At 36.2% G+C, this 20,556-nt stretch overlaps 1 protein-coding gene across 2 annotated transcripts in view; it reads left to right on the forward strand.

The window, feature by feature from the left end:
* LOC127851263 (uncharacterized) overlaps positions 1 to 16,580 on the forward strand; it is a 36,939-nt gene extending 20,359 nt beyond the window's left edge. For both annotated transcript variants that reach the window (XM_052384911.1, XM_052384919.1), the window contains exons 7-11: positions 363 to 518; positions 6,329 to 6,435; positions 7,624 to 7,806; positions 8,997 to 9,237; positions 12,646 to 16,580. In XM_052384911.1, the coding sequence (XP_052240871.1) occupies positions 363 to 518; positions 6,329 to 6,435; positions 7,624 to 7,806; positions 8,997 to 9,237; positions 12,646 to 12,889 (931 nt within the window). In that variant the 3' untranslated portion in view covers positions 12,890 to 16,580. The remainder of the gene's footprint in view (positions 1 to 362; positions 519 to 6,328; positions 6,436 to 7,623; positions 7,807 to 8,996; positions 9,238 to 12,645) is intronic.
* Positions 16,581 to 20,556: the final 3,976 nt, after the last annotated feature.

The following is a 20,556-nucleotide window of genomic DNA, read 5'->3' on the forward strand; positions in this document are numbered from 1 at the left end:
TTGCTCTTCATTGTTATGTTTATGTGCACACGAAAGAAAAATATTAATAACCATTTCCAGCGCATAAAGAATGTGGAAATGGATATATGCAACCATCGTAAAACCAGAACAGCCTGCGAGTAACTTGCAGCCTGTACAGGTCTTATGCTGTTTGATGCTATGCTGTTTGATGCTCATCAGTATCTTAGGATTAAATGAATTCAGCCTTTAAAACTTAAATCAAGTAAATTTTATTTTTAATTTGATTCTCTGAGTATTGAGTGGTAAATGGATGATTGAAAAATACAAAGAAATGTCCATGATTCTAAAGAGAAGTATGTCTAATTCCCAAAGAAGTCAGACTTGTCTGTTATACCTGGCAGGTTCCTGTACAAGCAGCTCAGGGACTATGAGGTAGGCAAGCCACACCCAATGTTTGAGTCCTCCAGCACAGGTCATCTCCGGGTACGGGACAACATCACATTCCATCTCTACATCTCCACAGCGCCCTGTGGAGACGGGGCTCTGTTTTCACCCAGGTAGGGTCCAAGGAATGAAGCTCATTTACCCGGATTTTTAGGGAAAATAGAGCAACATGCTTGAAAAAAGTGGTTTGATGCATGTGCTTCAAGTGGTTTGATGCATGTGCTTCAAGTGGTTTAATGCATGTGCTTCAAGTGTCAACCCAGAATAGCAGTCTCTTCTAAGCACAATCCAGTTGACAGAAAATAAGCCTGTGCAGACCAAAAGCTACTCACCTAGCACATGCATTTAGCTCAGTTTATTGCGGAATGTGGATCTTTTTATTATTCAATTTGGCATTTTGGGGAAAAATTCATTCCTTGAAATATAGTCTATGTGCAGTGATTTTTTTTTTGCCCAAATTACAGCCGATATTCGGCTGCTTCGCAATTGCAAAAAATTACGTTTTTTTGCCAAAAATTTGATAAAAATTTCCCAAAAAAAGACAACATTTTCACAATAAAGCCAATAAGATTACAATGTAATTTAGCAATAATTTCGAACGAGTGCGGATCGAGCTTGTCGAGTCATCGCCGAACGACAACTGACTTACGTATTGTTCGCGAATTAAGCCGAATACAATTTTACGTTGCTATCCACATCTCTCTAAATATTGCGGAGGATACACACGTCCAAGATGGCGACAAGCAGACGAGAAATTTGCGATGAGCGGCGAAAATGATAAATAACATCCAAATTAACAACGGATATCATATGGTTATTACGGAATAATTTAATGCGTGTGTCCATTAACGCAAAATACAACGTTTGAGATAAAAACAACAAATATTTATTAGAAATCTTCACAGTGAATGTGCATCACGGAAATCAGTGTTAGGATATTGGCGTTAGTCTACCGATACTCACAAAGTTAATGCATTTAAGATGAGTATCGTTTGAAAATGGAAAGAGACAAACATGATATGATTTATATGTTAGTGGATCTGTGTATAATCAGATTCATATGCATTTTCTGCTTTATTATGTTTGTCACGCTTTACAGTTTACTGAAATATCATTGAACGGAGAATGTCAAGATGTTGAAAGGTAAAGAAATGAAATTAATTATTTTAACTCCATTTAATACATCATTGACATAGCAAGACCACTAAAGTTTTTTTTTTTAATTTTTGTTAATGTTTTCACCATATGATATTTAATTAAAAAAAATACTGAGAGTATTAAAAAAAGGACTCTTACTATCAACAGAATGAACCCCTGGAATCTTGTAGTTGACTGGCCAAATTATTATTATGCTCTCCTTCGAAGAAGAGGGGTATATTGTTTTGCACATGTCTGTCCATCCACCAAATGGTTTCCGGATGATAACTCAAGAACGCTTAGGCCTAGGATCATAAAACTTCATAGGTACATTGATCATGACTGGCAGATGACCCCTATTGATTTTCAAGTCACTTGGTCAAAGGTCAAGGTCACAGTGACTCAAAACAGTAAAATGGTATCTGGATGATAACTCAAGAATGCTTGAAACTTCATAGGTACATTGATCATGAGTGGCAGATAACCCATATTGAATTTCAGGTCACTAGATCAAAGGACAAGGTCACAGTGACTCAAAACAGTAAAATGGTGACTGGATGATAACTCAAGAACGCTTAGGCCTAGGATCATAAAACTTCATAGGTACATTGATCATGTCTGGCAGATGACCCCTATCGATTTTCAGGTCTCTAGGTCAAAGGTCAAGGTCACAGTGACTCGAAACAGTAAAATGGTTTCCAGATGATAGCTTGAGAAAACTTAGGCCTAGGATCATAATCATGTCTGGCAGATGACCCCTATTGATTTTCAGGTCACTAGATCAAAAGTCAAGGTCACAGTGACTCGAATCAGTAAAATGGTTTCCGGATGATAACTCAAGAACGCTTATGCCTAAGATCATGAAACTTTGTAAGTAAATTGATCAGGACTGGCAGATGACCTCTATTGAATTTCAGGTCACTAGGTCAAAGGTCAAGGTCACAGTGATTCGAAACAGTAAAATGGTTTCCGGATGATAACTCAAGAATGCTAAGGCCTAGGATCATGAAACTTCATAGGTACATTGATTATGACTGGCAGACGACCCCTATTAATTTTCAGGTCAAAAGTCAAGGTCACAGTGACTCGAAACAGTAAAATGGTTTCCGGATGATAACTCAAGAATGCTTAGGCCTATGATCATGAAACTATATAGGTACATTGATCATGACTGGCAGATGACCCCTATTGAATTTCAGGTCACTAGATCAAAGTTCAAGGTCAGTGATTCAAAACAGTGAAATGGTTTCTGGATGATATATATAAACTTTTACCCATTTTGGGGGCAAGCATGTTTTACAAACAGCCCATGTTTAAAGGGATATTATCCAAGGAAGGAGCTTCTATTTATAGAAAGTAAAAGGCATACAGATTTAAGACAAAAGTGGATATAGAGATTTTCTCTTCAATAACCGTTTTCCGGTTGTTTTTTATTCAAGGCTTTCAGATATGAAGCTAATTTTTATGTCCCCCACTATAGTAGTGGGGGACATATTGTTTTTGCCCTGTCTGTTGGTCTGTTGGTCTGTCTGCGCCAACTTTAACATTTTGCAATAACTTTTGTTATATTGAAGATAGCAACTTCATATTTGGCATGCATGCGTATCTCATGAAGCTGCACATTTTGAGTGGTGAAAGTTCAAGGTCAAGGTCATCCTTCAAGGTCAGAGGTCAAATATATGTGGCCAAAATCGCTCATTTTATGAATACTTTTGCAATATTTAAGATAGCAACTTGATATTTGGCATGCATGTGTATCTCATGGAGCTGCACATTTTGAGTGGTGAAGGGTCAAGGTCAAGGTCATCCTTCAAGGTCAGAGGTCAAATAAATGTGGCCCAAATCGCTTATTTTATAAATACTTTTGCAATATTGATGATAGCAACTTGATATTTGGCACGCATGTGCATCTCATTGAGCTGCACATTTTGAGTGGTGAAAGGTCAAGGTCATCCTTCAAGGTCAGAGGTCAAATATATGTGGCACACATCACTTATTTTATGAATACTTTTGCAATATTGAAGATAGCAACTTGATATTTGGCATGCATGTGTATCTCATGGAGCTGCACATTTTGAGTGGTGAAAGGTCAAGGTCATCCTTCACAAGGTCAAGGTCATCCTTCAAGGTCAAACATCATATAGGGGGACATTGTGTTTCACAAACACATCTTGTTGGTTTGTGAGTTTATATACATGCCATACAGATGATGTGTGAAATTTGTTCCCGTCCGTTGATTATTGGCGAAGTTATGGGCCTTGGAATTACACATTTTCTCTACAACCATTTTCAGGAGGTTTTTACACAACTATTTCAGATATTGAGCAAATTTTTGGTATGAAGCACTTCTTACATAACCTACAGATGCAGTGTGAAATTCATTCTGGTCCATTGATTTTTTGCAAAGTTATGGGCTTTGGTCTTAGAAATTTTCTTTAATATGAATATTTTCCAGAGGTTTTTACGCAACACTCTCAGATCTTAAGCTGTTTGTTGGTATTTGAGTCTACCTAAATGACTAACAGATGAAGTGTGAGTTTTGTTTTCGTCCATTGATTTTTGGCTAAGTTAATAGCCTTTTTCTCTACAAAAACAAACTGCGGTAGGACTTTGAAGCACATTTTTACATTGTGTTTTACAAACGCAGCTCTTATTCTTGTAGAGTTCCTGTACAACTTATGTTCATGCCCCTTGGGTTGTAAATGGCCATGCCCTAGGTGTAAAATTATGTAGATTTATGTAGCAAAATAACATAAAAATCTTATGTTCTAAACCAAAAAGGTTTAGAGGTGTAATATTTTTAATAAAACATAAGATGGTCGATGTACTTACTTTGTTTAAATCATTACCCTTTGGTCAAGATAAGTCCTGTCCTTGAGGTAATTTGTTTCCATTGTATGTACATTCAATCTTGTATTAAGAGACCACAAAAGGAGTAACCAAAAGTGGTCTCTTAATAAAATGGTCTTTGAAAAAAAGACGAATCGGAACTGAAGTAAATTCATCGTCAGTTGCAAATTCATAGACCGGTTCTTTGACACAACTATCTTGTTAAACATTTGTAGGGACTGTCAACCACAAATGACCAAAAAATAAAAGTTCTAAAATAACGTATTTTTTTCCAATTGTTAGTTTATATTGATTAAAATATCATGACTGGTATATAACATTACTTGCAAAAGTTCTTAAATTTTCATATTTTCAGTATATTCGGTAATATATTTTACTGGGTATGTCTACCAGGTAACTACAAGTTAACTATAAATAACGCAAGTAGATTGATCATCATTTCCACGTGGTAAACCCAGGAATGCAAATTGTGAATGCGCAGTGAATTGTATATATTTATATATAAAATGATTAAACTACTTGCGTTATTTATAGTGTGTATATCGTTATGTCACCTTTTTTCGCAATGTACTTTCGATTTCACATCGTGAAATTTTATTACCGAATATATGGAAAATATGAACTTTTTTCAAGTAATGTCATATACCAGTAGTGCTATTTTAATCAATATAAGCTAATACTTTGGTCATTCGTGGTTGACAGTCCCTTTAAATTATATAAAATAGTCCAGATTTTAGTGTAGGGAAACATATATTACCTTGCAAAATAATGAACTAGTAATAATCCGACTAAACACTGTTGCTGTTTTTGACGATCAATTTGTTTTAAGAATTTTGTAAACACAAACGTTTTCTATTTGTATGCCCCTGAAGGTGGGCATAGAGTGATCACACTGTCAGTCTGTCTGTCTGTCCGTCAGTCTGTATGTTCGTCACACTTTTTTGAACAATGCTCATATCTTCTATGTCGCTTCAGATGTAACCTTCATATTTGGTATGCATGTGTATATGGACAAGGCCGTTCCATACACATACAAATATTTACCCCTTTCACCTTGACCTTGAACTTAGGGTCCATGTTAAGATTTTGAAATCTGCGTTTAGGTTTCGAAAAATGCTAATAACTTCTATGTCCCTTCAGATGTAACCTGCATATTTGGTATGCATGTGTATATGGACAAGGCCTTTCCATATGCACACAAATTTTACCCCAATCACCTTGACCTTGAACTTAGGGTCGGTGTTAGGTTTCAGAAATCAGCAATCTCTGGTTGCGTAAGACAAAAGTCGCTTAATACAATATAAAAATAGAGTGAAAACACTCGGGGGGAATTCAAAGTGGTCGCATAAGACAAACGTCGCTAAATTCAAGTTGTCACATCCAGAAAATTGACTGTACATAGTGAATTCAAATATCTACTTTGAACAAGCAAGACTGAAAGTTTTGGTATTTGGGGTAAAATGTCGTATGGCTGTCCCCTACCAAATATTTTTCCTAATCATCACTTAACGTGCTCAGATTATTTTATCTAATCATATCTTGGCTGATTTCTAAATTGGTGACAGAAAAATCAAAAAAGCTTGTCAATACAGGTTTGTGCCTTTGAGTCTCCGGTAAGTGACCTAGGCCCTTTGAGGCCCTCTTGTTTATTTTATTTTTGTGAAGTAAATTTTTACAGCATATTTCATGGCCTGAGCATTAATATATTTGCAATTTCAATCAATTCAAATTGAATATCATATGTGATAGGCTGGATTCAAAAAGTCTTTATTGATTTTGAAAAATGGTAAAATACCAAAGTGCAACCCAAGTGACCATAGGGCGGATTAATAGTCTCCTTTTTAATGTACAACATGAAAAACATACTGTTCATACTCAATCCATGTCAGTTTCCACACTTTGCAATGCAGACTTATATTTTGGATGTTTTCTGTAGAGATGCAGATGCACAGAAAACGCCTGTTGATCCGCGAGTTCGGCCACCACATGAGCCCACGTTCTCCAGCAATGTCCAAGGACTCACACGGACCAAGGTGGAAGGGGGTGAGAGAACATTGTCATACCATTGCCGTTAAACTGAATTAATCCTTTACCACGCAGATATCTAAGGGATTGCAGTCCCTTAAAAAATCTTATTAAATTTAAGACCTTTCTTACTAAATTCAATTTTTAATGCCTTCATTTCCAACCCTAAGATACTGATGAGCAGCAAACAGCATAAAACCTTAACAGCTGCAAGTTACTCAATGGCTGTTATGGTTGTATTTTGTTTGCATTTAGCCGTTGTTTACTTTGCTTTTCAGTGGGAAGGGGTTTAGCTTTTGAGAGCAAAGCTGGATCGAAACTTAACACAATTTGTCAATAATTGATTGTCAGACTGGTTACAGGGGTGAAAGTTTCTATGTCAGGTACACTGATATCACATTCTTAACTCAATAAATAGAACATTAAGTTTGAGAAGCGCTTTTGATCATAGAGGGCGTAATATATTACCTTCGTATGTGCATCACAATCCAAGCAGTCTCCACAGAATAGAAATACCTGATTTGTTTACGATAAGAGTCAACAATTCAGTGCTAATTTGTATTAGCCTTACTCTTGGTAATTGGGGCTAAACCCTTTCCCACTCAGAGGCAAAATGAAAATGGCTATGTGCAAACAGCATAAAACCAGAACAGCCTGCAAGTAACTCGCAGTCTGTTCAAGTTTAATGCTGTTTGCTGCTCATCAGTATCTAAGGGTTTGAAATGAAACCTTTAAAATGTGAATCTAGTATGTAGTAAGAAAAGTCTTTAATTAAATTTAACTTTCTAAGGGACTACAAATGCGTCAAAATACATTTCTAAGTGGTAACAGGTTAATGCAACTGCATACATTTTGTAAATGCTTGTGCAGTTCACATAGGCTAATAAGGGGATGACACTTTTGGCATAAACTCGATTTTTTGTAAAAAACAAACCCTTTAAACAAAAAATACTGTTAGAGCCAAAAATGGTCTTCCAAGATCAAGGCTGATTTTGTTAACGATATAGATTATTCTGTTTGTAAGTAATACAAGAAAAATTTCATATCAGCAAGGCTGTGTTTATAAAAGTCAAGTATAAATGTGGCAATAAAAAGATCTGTCTAAGAATGAGCAGATGTGCTAAGCACATTTCATCCTGTACCTAAACCGTGTTTTATAGATACAATGTACAAATTACAACTCTCATGACTTCATCATTTCCCAAGGTGAAGGCACTATACCAATAGAGGCTGATTTCAAAGGGCAGACGTTTGATGGGATCCAGCGTGGCGAGAGGTTGCGCACGATGTCGTGTACAGACAAGATCTGTCGCTGGAACGTGCTGGGTCTTCAGGGGGCACTACTCAGTCACTTCCTGGACCCTGTCTACCTAGACTCACTCACTCTAGGTAATATTGCAGATTGTGTGTTATTTATGGTTCTCCTAACATACATTTAGTAGCCTTTTGGGAAAAAATGGGCTTAAAGCATGTACATGTAGAATATCTTGAACCTTGTTTTGGGAAAATGGTGTTAAACACATTTGAGTTGAGTATCTTCCCAGATTAGCCTGTGCTGTCTGCACAGGCTAATCAGGGACAACACTTTTAGATTTTATGAACCAGGTTTTCCGAAGGAAAAAACTGGTTATTAGATTGGCGAATGTGGGCGGGCTGGCTGGCGGGCGGGCGGAACAAGCTTGTCCGGGCCATAACTATGTCGTTCTTTGTCACATTTTAAAATCATTTGGCACATTTGTTCACCATCATTGGACGGTGTGTTGCGCAAAATAATTACGTTGATATCTCCAAGGTCAAGGTCACACTTTGAGTTCAAAGGTCAAAAATGGCCATAAATGAGCTTGTCCTGGCCATAACTATGTCATTCATTGTGAGATTTTAAAATCATTTGGCACATTATTTTGTTCACCATCATGGGACGGTGTGTCGCACGAAAGAATCACGTCAATATCTCCAATGTCAAGGTCGCCACGACTAAAAATAGATCTTTTTAAAAAACAAACTTACAAAGGGGGTTAATTTTGTTTGTTCATTTCAAAAGTTCAGTTTGAGTTTTCTCCCTTTATCAGATTTTTTTTTCACAATGAAAACCTGGTTTTGTGACAATTTTGTCCCTTGTTATATTTTTCTTTATAGTTTCTTCTTAGTGAAAATAAAATTTAGCCTGTGCTAACTGTGTTGCACATTCCTTAACCCTGTTTTCCTAGAGAGAGGCTTAATTATTACATATATTTGTTTCCTTTTTTGCTGATATAAAGTATAAAGGTCAGGGTCCAGATTTGGAAATTCTAACCCTGGGATTCCCCTGATTTGGAAATTCATACACAGGGGTTCCCCAGATTTGGAAGTTTAAGAACAGGGGTTCCTCAGATTTGGAAATTCAAGCACAGGGGTTCATCAGATTTTGAAATTCAAGCACAGAGTTTCCCCAGATTTGCAAATTCAAGCACAGGGGTTCGGCAGATTTAGAAATTCAAGCACTAGGGTTCCCCAGGTATGGAAATTCACTCACAGTTGCATCCCTGTGCTTGAGGGCCCTACGGAAAATTATATATAAAACTACTAGCATTTACCTGCAGGTTTGTTATATGAGCATGGACACCTTGCAAGGGCTGTCTGCTGTCGGGTGGGGAGAGGTCAGGTTGACTTTGACACTCTGGTGCCACGCCCATACCATCTGAACCACCCGTGGCTGGGGCGTGTCACTGCTTGCAATCCTCCCAGAGAGGTCCAGAAAACAAAGGCACTCAGCGTTAACTGGGCATTCGGGGATAAGGAGCCAGAGGTCACTGATGGAACTCAGGGGACGTGTCTGACAAGGTAAAATCTACAACACAGCATTTAATGTTGCTTTATTTATTTATGTTTACCTTAGCATAATTTTATAGGTCACTTAGTTCAGGTTAGTGATTTGTTTTTATGATTTGAATGTAACTTTATTCTGGAAAGTGATTTATTAGGGTTATTTCAAGGTCATTAAGTTCCAGGTAGTAATCTGTTTGTGTTATTTGCATGTTACTTAGTTCATGGTAGTGGTTTGTTTGTGTTATTTGAAGGTCCGTCAGTTCAGGCTAGTGATTTATTTGTGTTACTTAAGGTCAATTAGTTCCAGGTAGTGATTTGTTTGTGTAATTTAAAGGTAACTCAGTTCAGACAAGTAATTTGTTTGAGTTATTTAAAGGTAACTAAGTTCAGATGAGTGATTTGTTTGTGTTATTTAAAGGTAACTCAGGTCAGACGAGTGATTTGTTTGTGTTATTTAAAGGTAACTCAGTTCAGACGTGTGATTTGTTTGTGTTATTTAAAGGTTACTCAGTTCAGATGAGTGATTTGTTTGTGTTATTTAAAGGTAACTCAGTTCAGACGAGTGATTTGTTTGTTTTATTTTAAGGTAACTCAGTTCAGACGAGTGATTTGTTTGTTTTAATTTAAGGTAACTCAGTTCAGACGAGTGATTTGTTTGTGTTATTTAAAGGTAACTCAGGTCAGAAGAGTGATTTGTTTGTGTTATTTAAAGGTTACTCAGTTCAGATGAGTGATTTGTTTGTGTTATTTAAAGGTAACTCAGTTCAGACGAGTGATTTGTTTGTTTTATTTTAATGTAACTCAGGTCAGAAGAGTGATTTGTTTGTTTTATTTTAAGGTAACTCAGTTCAGACGAGTGATTTGTTTGTGTTATTTAAAGGTACATGTAACTCAGGTCAGACGAGTGATTTGTTTGTTTTATTTTAAGGTAACTCAGGTCAGACGAGTGATTTGTTTGTGTTATTTAAAGGTTACTCAGTTCAGATGAGTGATTTGTTTGTGTTATTTAAAGGTAACTCAGGTCAGACGAGTGATTTGTTTGTTTTATTTTAAGGTAACTCAGGTCAGACAAGTGATTTGTTTGTGTTTTTAAAAGTCAATAAGCTAAAGCTCATGTTTAGTTTGTGTTATTTAACTGTCACTTTGTTAAGGCTAGTGATTTGCTTGAGTTATATAAAGGTTACTAAGCTCAGGCTAGTGATTTGTTTGTGCTATTAAAGGACTTCCCATTTCAGGCTAGTGATTTGTTTGTATTATTTAAAGGTCACTTAGCTCAGGTTAGTGATTTTATGGTGTTATTTAAAGGTTTCGCATTTTAGGGTAGCGATTTGCTTGTTTTATTTGGATGTCCCTTAGTTAAGGCTGGTGATTTGTTCGTGTTATTTGAAGCCCCCTTATTTAAGGCTAGTAATTTGTTTGTGCTTTTGTAGCCGGGTTTTGTGATGATATAACACAGATGGGTTATATTCCAGTTTATGCTAATGTTATAAAGGATGATCTTAGGCAAATTGAAAATGCCATGCACCTCTCACAAGGTTTAGTAAACAACTGATCCAATCTTTAGGAATAATTCAAAATCATATGGACGATTTTAAAAACATCTTACATTAAAAGCATGCACTGTTAACACATTTTACCACACTCGCGCATACCACTATCACACTGACTACTAGTATCTCTCCTCCATCATTATAGGATTATTATTGAATAGTATTATTGAATAGTATTAAATACCCTGCTACACTATTTTAAGGTCACTTAGTTTAGGCAGGTGATTTGTTTGTGTTATTTGAAGGTCACTTAGTTAAGGCTAGTGATTTTGGTGTTATTTAAAATTCACTAAGTTAAGGCTAGTAATTTCTTTTTATGTCCCCCACTATAGTAGTGGGGGACATATTGTTTTTGCCCTGTCTGTTGGTCTGTTGGTTGGTTTGCGCCAACTTTAACATTTGCAATAACTTTTGCAATATTGAAGATAGCAACTTGATATTTGGCATGCATATGTATCTCATGGAGCTGAACATTTTGAGTGGTGAAAGGTCAAGGTCATCCTTCAAGGTCAAAGGTCAAATATATGGGTCAAAATCGCTCATTTAATGTACACTTTTGCAATATTTCAATATTCAAGATAGCAAATTGATATTTGGCATGCTCATGGAGCTGCACATTTTGAGTGGTGAAAGGTCAAGGTCATCCTTCAAGGTCAAAGGTCAAATATATGGGTCAAAATCGCTCATTTAATGTACACTTTTGCAATATTTCAATATTCAAGATAGCAACTTGATATTTGGCATGCATGTGTATCTCATGGAGCTGCACATTTTGAGTGGTGAAAGGTCAAGGTCAAGGTCATCCTTCAAGGTAAGAAGTCAAATATATGTGGCCAAAAACGCTCATTTGATGAGTACTTTTGCAATATTGAAGATAGCAACTTGATATTTGGCATGCATGTGTATCTCATGGAGCTGCACATTTTGAGTGGTGAAAGGTCAAGGTCATCCTTCAAGGTCAAATATATGGGTCAAAATTGCTCATGTAATGTCACTTCTGCAATATTGAAGCTAGCAATTTTATATTTGACATGCATTTGTATCTCATGGAGCTGCACATTTTGAGTGGTGAAGGGTCAAAGTCAAGGTCATCCTCCAAGGTCAAACGTCATATAAGGGGACATAGTGTTTCACAAACACATCTTGTTTTTATTTAAAAGTCACTTAGTTAAGGCTTGTGATTTGTTTGTTTTATTTAAAATTCACTTAGTTAAGACTAGTAATTTGTTTTTGTTATTTAAACGTCACTTAGTGAAGTCTAGTGATTTGTTTGTGTTATAACAAGGACACTTAGTTTAGGCTGATGATTTGTTTATGTTATTTGAAAGTCACTTAGTTAAAGCAAATGATTTATTTGTGTTATTTAAAGGTCACTTAGTTAAAGCTAGTGATTTGTTTGTGATATTTAAAGGTCACTTAGTTAAAGCTAGCGATTTGTTTGTGTTATTTAAAGGTCACTTTGTTCAAGCTAGTGATTTGTTTGTGTTATTTGAAGGTCATTCAGTTGATGAAAGTGAAATTTCTCCATTTAGCTGGTTTCCTAATGTTCATGCCAAAAGTGCTGCATAAATGTTCTTAATTTTACTAGATCTGTTGAAAAGTTACAAGGAATCCATTCATGGGTACAGGTCTTTTATCTTCTGAGTACAAAAATCAGCTGAAACTTTATGAGTAATATAGCACTTGTTATGTAGTATTATCAAATATTTACTTACATTTTGTATACAAATGTTTATCCTTCTATTTATTAATTCTCTTTATATTTTTACTGAGTGTTTATTTTATGTTCAAACAGCAGAGACTGTTTTTAACCATGTTTGTTCACAAGTTTCTTTCATGCATAACAATATCTTTGATATCGGCACAATTACAGCATTGAAAAGAACTTCTTCTCTCGATGCTCCAAACGTAGCCTGTTCATGGAGTTCCGAGCTGTTTGCGAAAAATTCTCTCGCAGTGATCTCTTAGCGTTGTCGATGTACCATGAGGCGAAGCTTGCTGCCAAGGACTTTGTGACTGCTAAAGAGGCCATGTTTGTGAGGCTGAGAGAGAACGGCTGTGGGAAGTGGGTCTCCAAGCCTGTGGAAGAGGAGATGTTTACACTGACAGACAGCTGAATCTGTGAGATGTTTCAACTGACAGAGGGCTGAATCTGTGAGATGTTTACAATGACAGAGGGCTGAACCAGTGTGGAAGAGATGTTTACACTGACAGAGGGCTGAATCTGTGTGGAAAAGGAGATGTTTTCACAGACAGATGGCTGAACCTGTGATATTTTATGTATGTCTGGTTTTATAGGAGACTGGGGTCATTGTGTGACAAATGTGTTATATTATGTCTTGTGTTATAAGAGAATGGTTGCCTTGTGCGGGAAATGTGTGATATTATGTCTTGTGTTATATGAGAGGTACTGTGCTTTGCATTAAAGGAAAATGTGGGCTGTGTGTGCAAAATTTGCTTATGCTTGTATAATTGGAGACTGGGGAAATTGATGGGACATGTGCTTTATCAACAGTGGTTTTTTTTAAAGGCCGGTTTTCAGAGTGGTATTGCACACTTGTAAAAAGAAGGCGTTAAGAAATAGTTTCAGGTGACCTGTAACATTGTGTTGCATACAAAATGCTGGTGCTATTGAACAAATGTTTGTCAAAAGATTGTTCCTATTTGCAAAATGACTTTGTAATAAACTTTACCTTAAAGTCACAATTTCGCCCGCATTTAACATATTAATCTTCATATTTGGGACAGTTAGTTCTGACTGCTTGGCTTGTAAAAGTACTCATGGGCATATCAATTGAAGGTAGTGTTCTTTACTGATTGTGACTAACAGATATCTTTACTAAAACTTATTATGCAGTTACTCAATAGGGATTTTTAATGATTGGTGCCACTTATTCAAATGTCTTTAAATAAATTACTCTAAATAAAGAATGGTGTAATAAGAGTCATGAGAATTGTATGTGGCAAGTCTTTAAGGTAACAGTTATTGCTTTTGTGTTGTCAAATGTATAGAATCAAGTTTAGAAGGGGCATGATGTCCACTCTATTAACTGTTAACTGTTAGAATCAATATTTTTGCACTGTGTTATTTTTGTTTAGTTCTCAAATGTTGTGACCTTTTTCATTTGTCAAGAAAACACAATCATGTATGTTAAAAAATATTTATTTTTTTATAACGGGCATTAAAATTAATGAGCATAAGTTAATCGATATTAGGTTATGTCATTGTATGTTAATTGTATGTTTTTATGCTGCCTAGGGGGAAGGATATACTCGCTGCTCTGTTAGTTAGATTTGTCTGGGAGATATTGCCCTTTGATTATTAATACGCTTTGTCTGTCCCACATTTCATTTCCCCATGGGATCTCAGACACTGATAAAGTGGACATGCGCATCCTTTCCAGTTCATTCTCGTCCAATGATTTTTTTAAAAGAGTTATTGTCCTTTGATTATACATATGCTACTTTTAGTTTCGGTGCGAGATGTAGGCCACTTATGATCGGTATTTGATGACATTTGACATGCAGCATTCCATTAAGGTGAACATGGGCATTGTTTTCAGGAATTTCCGGTCCAATTAATTTGTTATCAGTAGTTGCCATTTTATTAATTATATGTCATTTTCTAATGGATTGTTTCTTTCTGAATGAGAACTCTGGAACTTACCATGCGAATTTCATGAAACTTTATATGCACTTTCCTTTAAAGGTGGACATAACCGCATTGTCAGTCCATTCTGCTTAGCTGATTTTTTTACCCTTTACCACTTAGATACGTATTTTGGCGCATTTGTAGTCCCTTAGAAAGTAACATTTAATTAAATATCTTTCTTACTAAATTCAAGTTTTAAAGACTATTTCTAACCCTTAGTTACTGATGAGCAGCAAACAGCATCAAACCTGAACAGACTGCGAGTTACTCGCAGGCTGTTCTGGTTTTATGCTAGTTACATTCATATATAGGTTTGACATACATATATTTTGAGGTTGTTTTTCTCCAATAATTGTTCGGGCAGTTATTGCCCTTTGATTAATAGTATGACATTTTCTAGTAAATGATACGTTTCTGTGTCAGATCACAGGAAATATGATGTGAATTTGATAAACTTTTTGTGCAGTATCCCCATAGGGGGGCATACACATACTGCAATGTTGTTATACCCCATTGAGTTTTCAGACAGTTATTGCCCCTTAAATTAATTATAACTAGAAATGGCATGGCAGAGGCCCACGCCTCATGTTTGACCCAGGGGGCACCCCAGGGTTGGTAATGGGGCCATGCATAGGTGAGATTGCACATATTGTCATAAGAGAAGTTCAGTATCAATTAGAAGTAAATCGGTGTAGAAATGAAGAAGTTAATGTAAAATAACATAACAAAACGTGTGAAAATCTCTAACCCGGCCCAACCCAACCCCCATAACTTTTTACGCAGGGGTCAGATCAAATTCCAAAATAGTGCACGGTCACACATATGCTCATAGCTACCATGTGTGTAAGTTTCTAGGTTCTAGTGTTAATATTGTAGGAGGAGATAGTAGCCAGGACGGATGGACAGATGGCAGAATTAACCACAACATCCCCACACTTTTTAAAAAGCGTGGGGATAATAATGTATCATTGGTGAGCATTCATTATTTTTATGCTCCCCCAAAATAAAGCATATAGTCGCCGCTTCATCTGTCCGTGCGTCAGTCCGTGCACAATTTTTGTCCGGGCTATTTCTCAGCAACTAATGACCGGAATTCAATGAAACTTTATGGGAAGCTTCACTACCAAGAGGATATGTGCATATTATCAGCGAGTTCTGGTCGGATGATTTTTCACAGAGTTATGGCCCTTTGAAATTTTCCATTAACTGTACATACAGTGCAATTCTTGTCTGGGCTATTTCTCAGCAACTAATGACTGGAATTCAATGAAACTTTATGGGAAGCTTCACTATCGAAAGGAGATGTGCATATTATCAGCCGGTTCTCGTCGGATGATTTTTCACAGAGTTATGGCCCTTTGAAATTTTCCATTGTACATATAGTGCAATTCTTGTCCGAGCTATTTCTCAGCAACTTATTATGGGAATTCAATAAAACTTTATGGGAAGCTTCACTACCAACAGGAGATATGTATATTATCAGCCGGTTATGGTCGGATGATTTTTCACAGAGTTATGGCCCTTTGAAATTTTCTATAAACTGTACATATAGTGCAATTCTTGTCCAGGTTATTTCTCCCCAACTACTGACTGGAATTCAATGAAGCTTTATGGGAAGCTTAACTACCTTTAGGAGATGCGCATGTTATTTGTGGGTTTTGGTTAGATGATTTATTTAGAGAGTTATGGTCCTTTGAAATTTTTAAGTTGCTAAACCATCCATCGTATTATTTTGTCCAAAGTTATGCCCCTCAAGACGTTTCCTTTTATCTGAATATATAGTGCAATATTGTGACAAAAAAAACGCTTTGGGGAGCATTACCCGTCTCAGACGGTTTCTTGTTATGAATGTTTTTGGCAAGATACACTTTTCTGCATACATTTATTAGTAATGCCTCAACCTACACTTTGTTATGATAACAACTAGGACATGAACTTTTTTTGTGATATGCTGTTTATGTGATTATTCACCTGTCTACAACAAATTTGATTTTTTAAATACAAATGTTTAAATGAACAGGTTTCAAGATGGGTTCTGTACTCCTCGTTGCAATCCACCCCTTGAATGTCGTTTTCATTGTGTGTGCTTTTTTTGTTTTTGATTGTTTTGTATTATCTAACAAAATAGTGTTAATAAACATTGGATGATTGCTTCATCATATGTAATTTCCTGCATGGAACTTGACTGAAGAATATAGATAATGCTGGGGGTTAATCGTTTGAAGGAAATTCTCCTCAGATTGTCAGATAAAATAAGTGAGCCGCGCTATGGGAAAATGGGGCTTAATGCATATGCCTAAAGTGCCACACAGGCTAATCAGGGACATAACTTTCTGCTTTTATGGTATTTTTCTTCTAAGCAACCATCCGTTTGAAAGTGTAGCTGATTAGCCTGTTTGGACTGTATGGAGAAATTGGAGATATATACATAGTTTTCTTGGTGACACCATTTTTTTAACACTTTTTATACTGATTAAAGCACTTAATGCGTTTTGATTTCTTTATATCAAAGTCATGTATGTGTTATGAATAAAATAGTATTAAAAAAACAGCCCTACTATGGGATCACCACAAGCAGATGGGCAAACAGCCATAACTTTGTCCAGGATGCATGGATTTTCAAATGACTTGCCATAAGTGATCAGCAAGAACCAGCTTCAAGGTCAGTGTCACAATTCAAGGTCAAATTTAGGAAACTTGTTCTTGACAATTTTTTAAGTGACTAAACTTGGCCATCATGGATTGACTTCATATAATTTACATAAATGATCAACATGATGGGAACTGAGTGATTCTTTAAAAAAAAAAAACCTGGTCTTTTAGCCAAAGGGCAAAGGTCAAATTTAGAAAATCCGCACATGACACTTTGTCATAATATGGATGGATTTTAATATAACTTCTCAGAAGTGATCAGCGTGATGAGAGGGAGTGTCATATGCAAGAACCAGGCCCAAGGTCAAGGTTACATTTTCATTTCAATGTAAATCGTCAAATTAAGTTGTTTTTTTTATTTTGCATAAAAAGATCAGCGTGATTAGGCTTAGTTTCACATAGAAATGCAGGGTCAAAAGGCAAGATCAAATTTCAAGGTCAAGGGTCAAATTCAGACATTTAGCACTTAACACTGCCTTGACCACAACATTCTTTGTCCTGCATGAATGGATGTTCAGATAACTTAGCAACTTAGTAACTGACCAGAGTGTTAAGCAGAGTTTCACATGCAGGAACCAGATCAAAAAGTTTTAAGTCAATGTCACAAATCAAGGTCAAAGATCAAAACATAGTCTTGAGCAAATTTAGGATTTTTAAATAACCTTGCCTTGGTCACACATTTACTTAGCCACATACACGTATATTTAGCAGCGCATACTATAACCAAGTCCCTAAGTCAAAGGCAAAGGTATAGTAAGGGAAATAAATTGAGAATTTTGAATCTTTTCCTGTTTTTTTTTAATGACAGGGGTTTCAAGTCAATATCACTGCATCCAGTGAAATTTCATTGAATAGCAATTCTTCTCAAGTCTTGATAAGTACAAGGTACTAATTATTGTGCAAGTATTAATAATTTTCTGCGAATGACCAGGTATAAGGACTTATTAAAAGTGTTTTATTCTTACAATACTATATTTAAGAATAATTTGTTGTTTTCCAAATCAAACGTTCATGACGAATAATATGAATTTAACATATGTAATTTTACAAGATTGTAAATATGAAAAATTGGCAGTGTTTTGCTTGCTTATTTTTTATTTATTAGTCAAAGAATGGAATAGTTAATGCGGGACTAAAGCCACAGTATAAGATAACAAAGCCTCGTGTTTTATGTTGCACAATTAACTTCGCATTATCACTTATCTATCTGTTAAAAATCAATGTTAATGTTCATCTCGCAGGCACAAATGTCTTCATAAATTGATAGGATTACCTTTAATTACTGTCAATTAGGACAGTGTTTTCAACCAACCTCGTAATTAGTGGATGTTATGAATGAAAACAACCATTAAAACATAAATATGAGGAACAGCAACAGCTCGACAAAGTTCCAGCATGTCATACTCCACTGAATTACAAAAATGGAGTCCTCATTATTTTAAAGGTCGATCTTTGTCACACATTCTTTTTTAGACTAAGTATAAGCTACTTACTCTTTTTTATTATGCCCCAGGATCGATAGATCGGGGGTATATTGTTTTTGTCCTGTCTATCTGTCATTCTGTTCCAAAACTTTAACCTTGGTTAAAGTTTTAAAACTTTTGCAATATTGAACAAACCAACTTGATATTTACCATGCATGTGTATCTCCTGTAGCTGCTCATTTTGAGTGGTGAAAAGTCAAGGTCAAGGTCATCCTTCAAGGTCAAATATCATTGTATTTTTCTTTCCTAAAACTTTATTCTTCGTTAAAGTTTTATCATAACTTTTTTAATATTGAACACAGCAACTTCATATTTGGCATGCATATGTATCTCGTGGAGCTGCACAGTTTGAGTGGTGAAAGGTCAAGGTCCTCCTTCAAGCTCAAAATTAAAAAATTCATTTCTCCATTCAATCTCTTACTTACTTCTCGTGCAGCTGCACATTTTTAGTGGTGAAAGGTCAAGGTCAACCTTCAAGGTCAAAGGTCAAATATCATTGTATTTTTCTTTCCTATAACTTTAACCTTCGTTAAAGTTTTATCATAACTTTTTATGCCCCCGGATCGAATGATCGGGGGTATATTGTATTTTGCCTGTCGTTCTTTCTGTCTGTCATTGCGTCATTCTGTCCCAAAACTTTAACCTTACAGTAAAGTTTTGTAATAACTTGAAATATTGAACATAGCAACTTGATATTTGGCATGCATGTGTATCTCATGGAGCTGCACATTTTGAGTGGTGAAAGGGCAAGGTCATCCTTCAAGGTCAAAGGTAAAAAAAAGCGGCGCATTAGGGGGCATTGTGTTTCTGACAAACACATCTCTTGTTTTAATATTTAACACAGCAACTTCATATTTGGCATGCATGTGTATCTCGTGGAGCTGCACATTTTGAGAGGTGAAAGGTCAAGGTCATCCATCCTTCAAGGTCAAAGGTCAAAATTAAAAAAAATAAATATTTCTCCATTCAATCACTTACTTCTCGTGCAGCAAGCTGCACATTTTTAATGGTGAAAGGTCAAGGTCAACCTTCAAGGTCAAAGGTCAAATATCATTGTATTTTTCTTTCCTATAACTTTAACATTCATTAAAGTTTTATCATAACTTTTTATGCCCCTGGTAGGGTGACATAAAGCATTTGAACTGTCTGTCCGTCCGTTGGAAAACTTAAACATTGGCCATAACTTTTGCAATATTGAAGATATCAACTTGATATTTGGCATGCATGTGTATCTCATGAAGCTGCACATTTTGAGTGGTGAAAGGTCAAGGTCAAAGGTAAAAAAAAGCGACGCATTAGGGGGCATTGTGTTTCTGACAAACACACCTCTTGTTTTAATATTTAACAGAGCAACTTCATATTTGGCATGCATGTGTATCTCATGAAGCTGCACATTTTGAGTGGTGAATGGTCAAGGTCATCCTCTGAGGTCAAAGGTCAAAACAAAATCCAAGGGAAATAAGTAATCTATTTTTATATCATTCGCATGTACAGATCATTTTCACAAAGGAAGTACTATTTTTATGCCCCCCTTCGAAGAAGAGGGGGTATATTGCTTTGCTCATGTCGGTCTGTCTGTCGGTCTGTCGGTCCGTCCACCAGGTGGTTGTCAGACAATAACTCAAGAACGCTTGGGCCTAGGATCATGAAACTTCATAGGTACATTGATCATGACTCGCAGATGACCCCTATTGATTTTGAGGTCACTAGGTCAAAGGTCAAGGTCACTGTGACCAGAAATAGTAAAATGGTTTTTGAATGATAACTCAAGAACGCATACGCCTAGGATCATGAAACTTCATGGGTAGATTGATCATGACTTGCAGATGACCCCTATTGATTTTGAAGTCACTAGGTCAAAGGTCAAGGTCACGGTGACCCGAAATAGTAAAATGGTTTCCGGATAATAACTCAAGAACGCATACGCCTAGGATCATGAAACTTCATGGGTAGATTGATCATGACTCGCAGATGACCCCTATTGATTTTGAGGTCA

The sequence above is a fragment of the Dreissena polymorpha genome, chromosome 1 (genome assembly GCF_020536995.1).
Source record: "Dreissena polymorpha isolate Duluth1 chromosome 1, UMN_Dpol_1.0, whole genome shotgun sequence".
Classification (NCBI taxonomy): Eukaryota; Metazoa; Mollusca; class Bivalvia; order Myida; family Dreissenidae; genus Dreissena; species Dreissena polymorpha.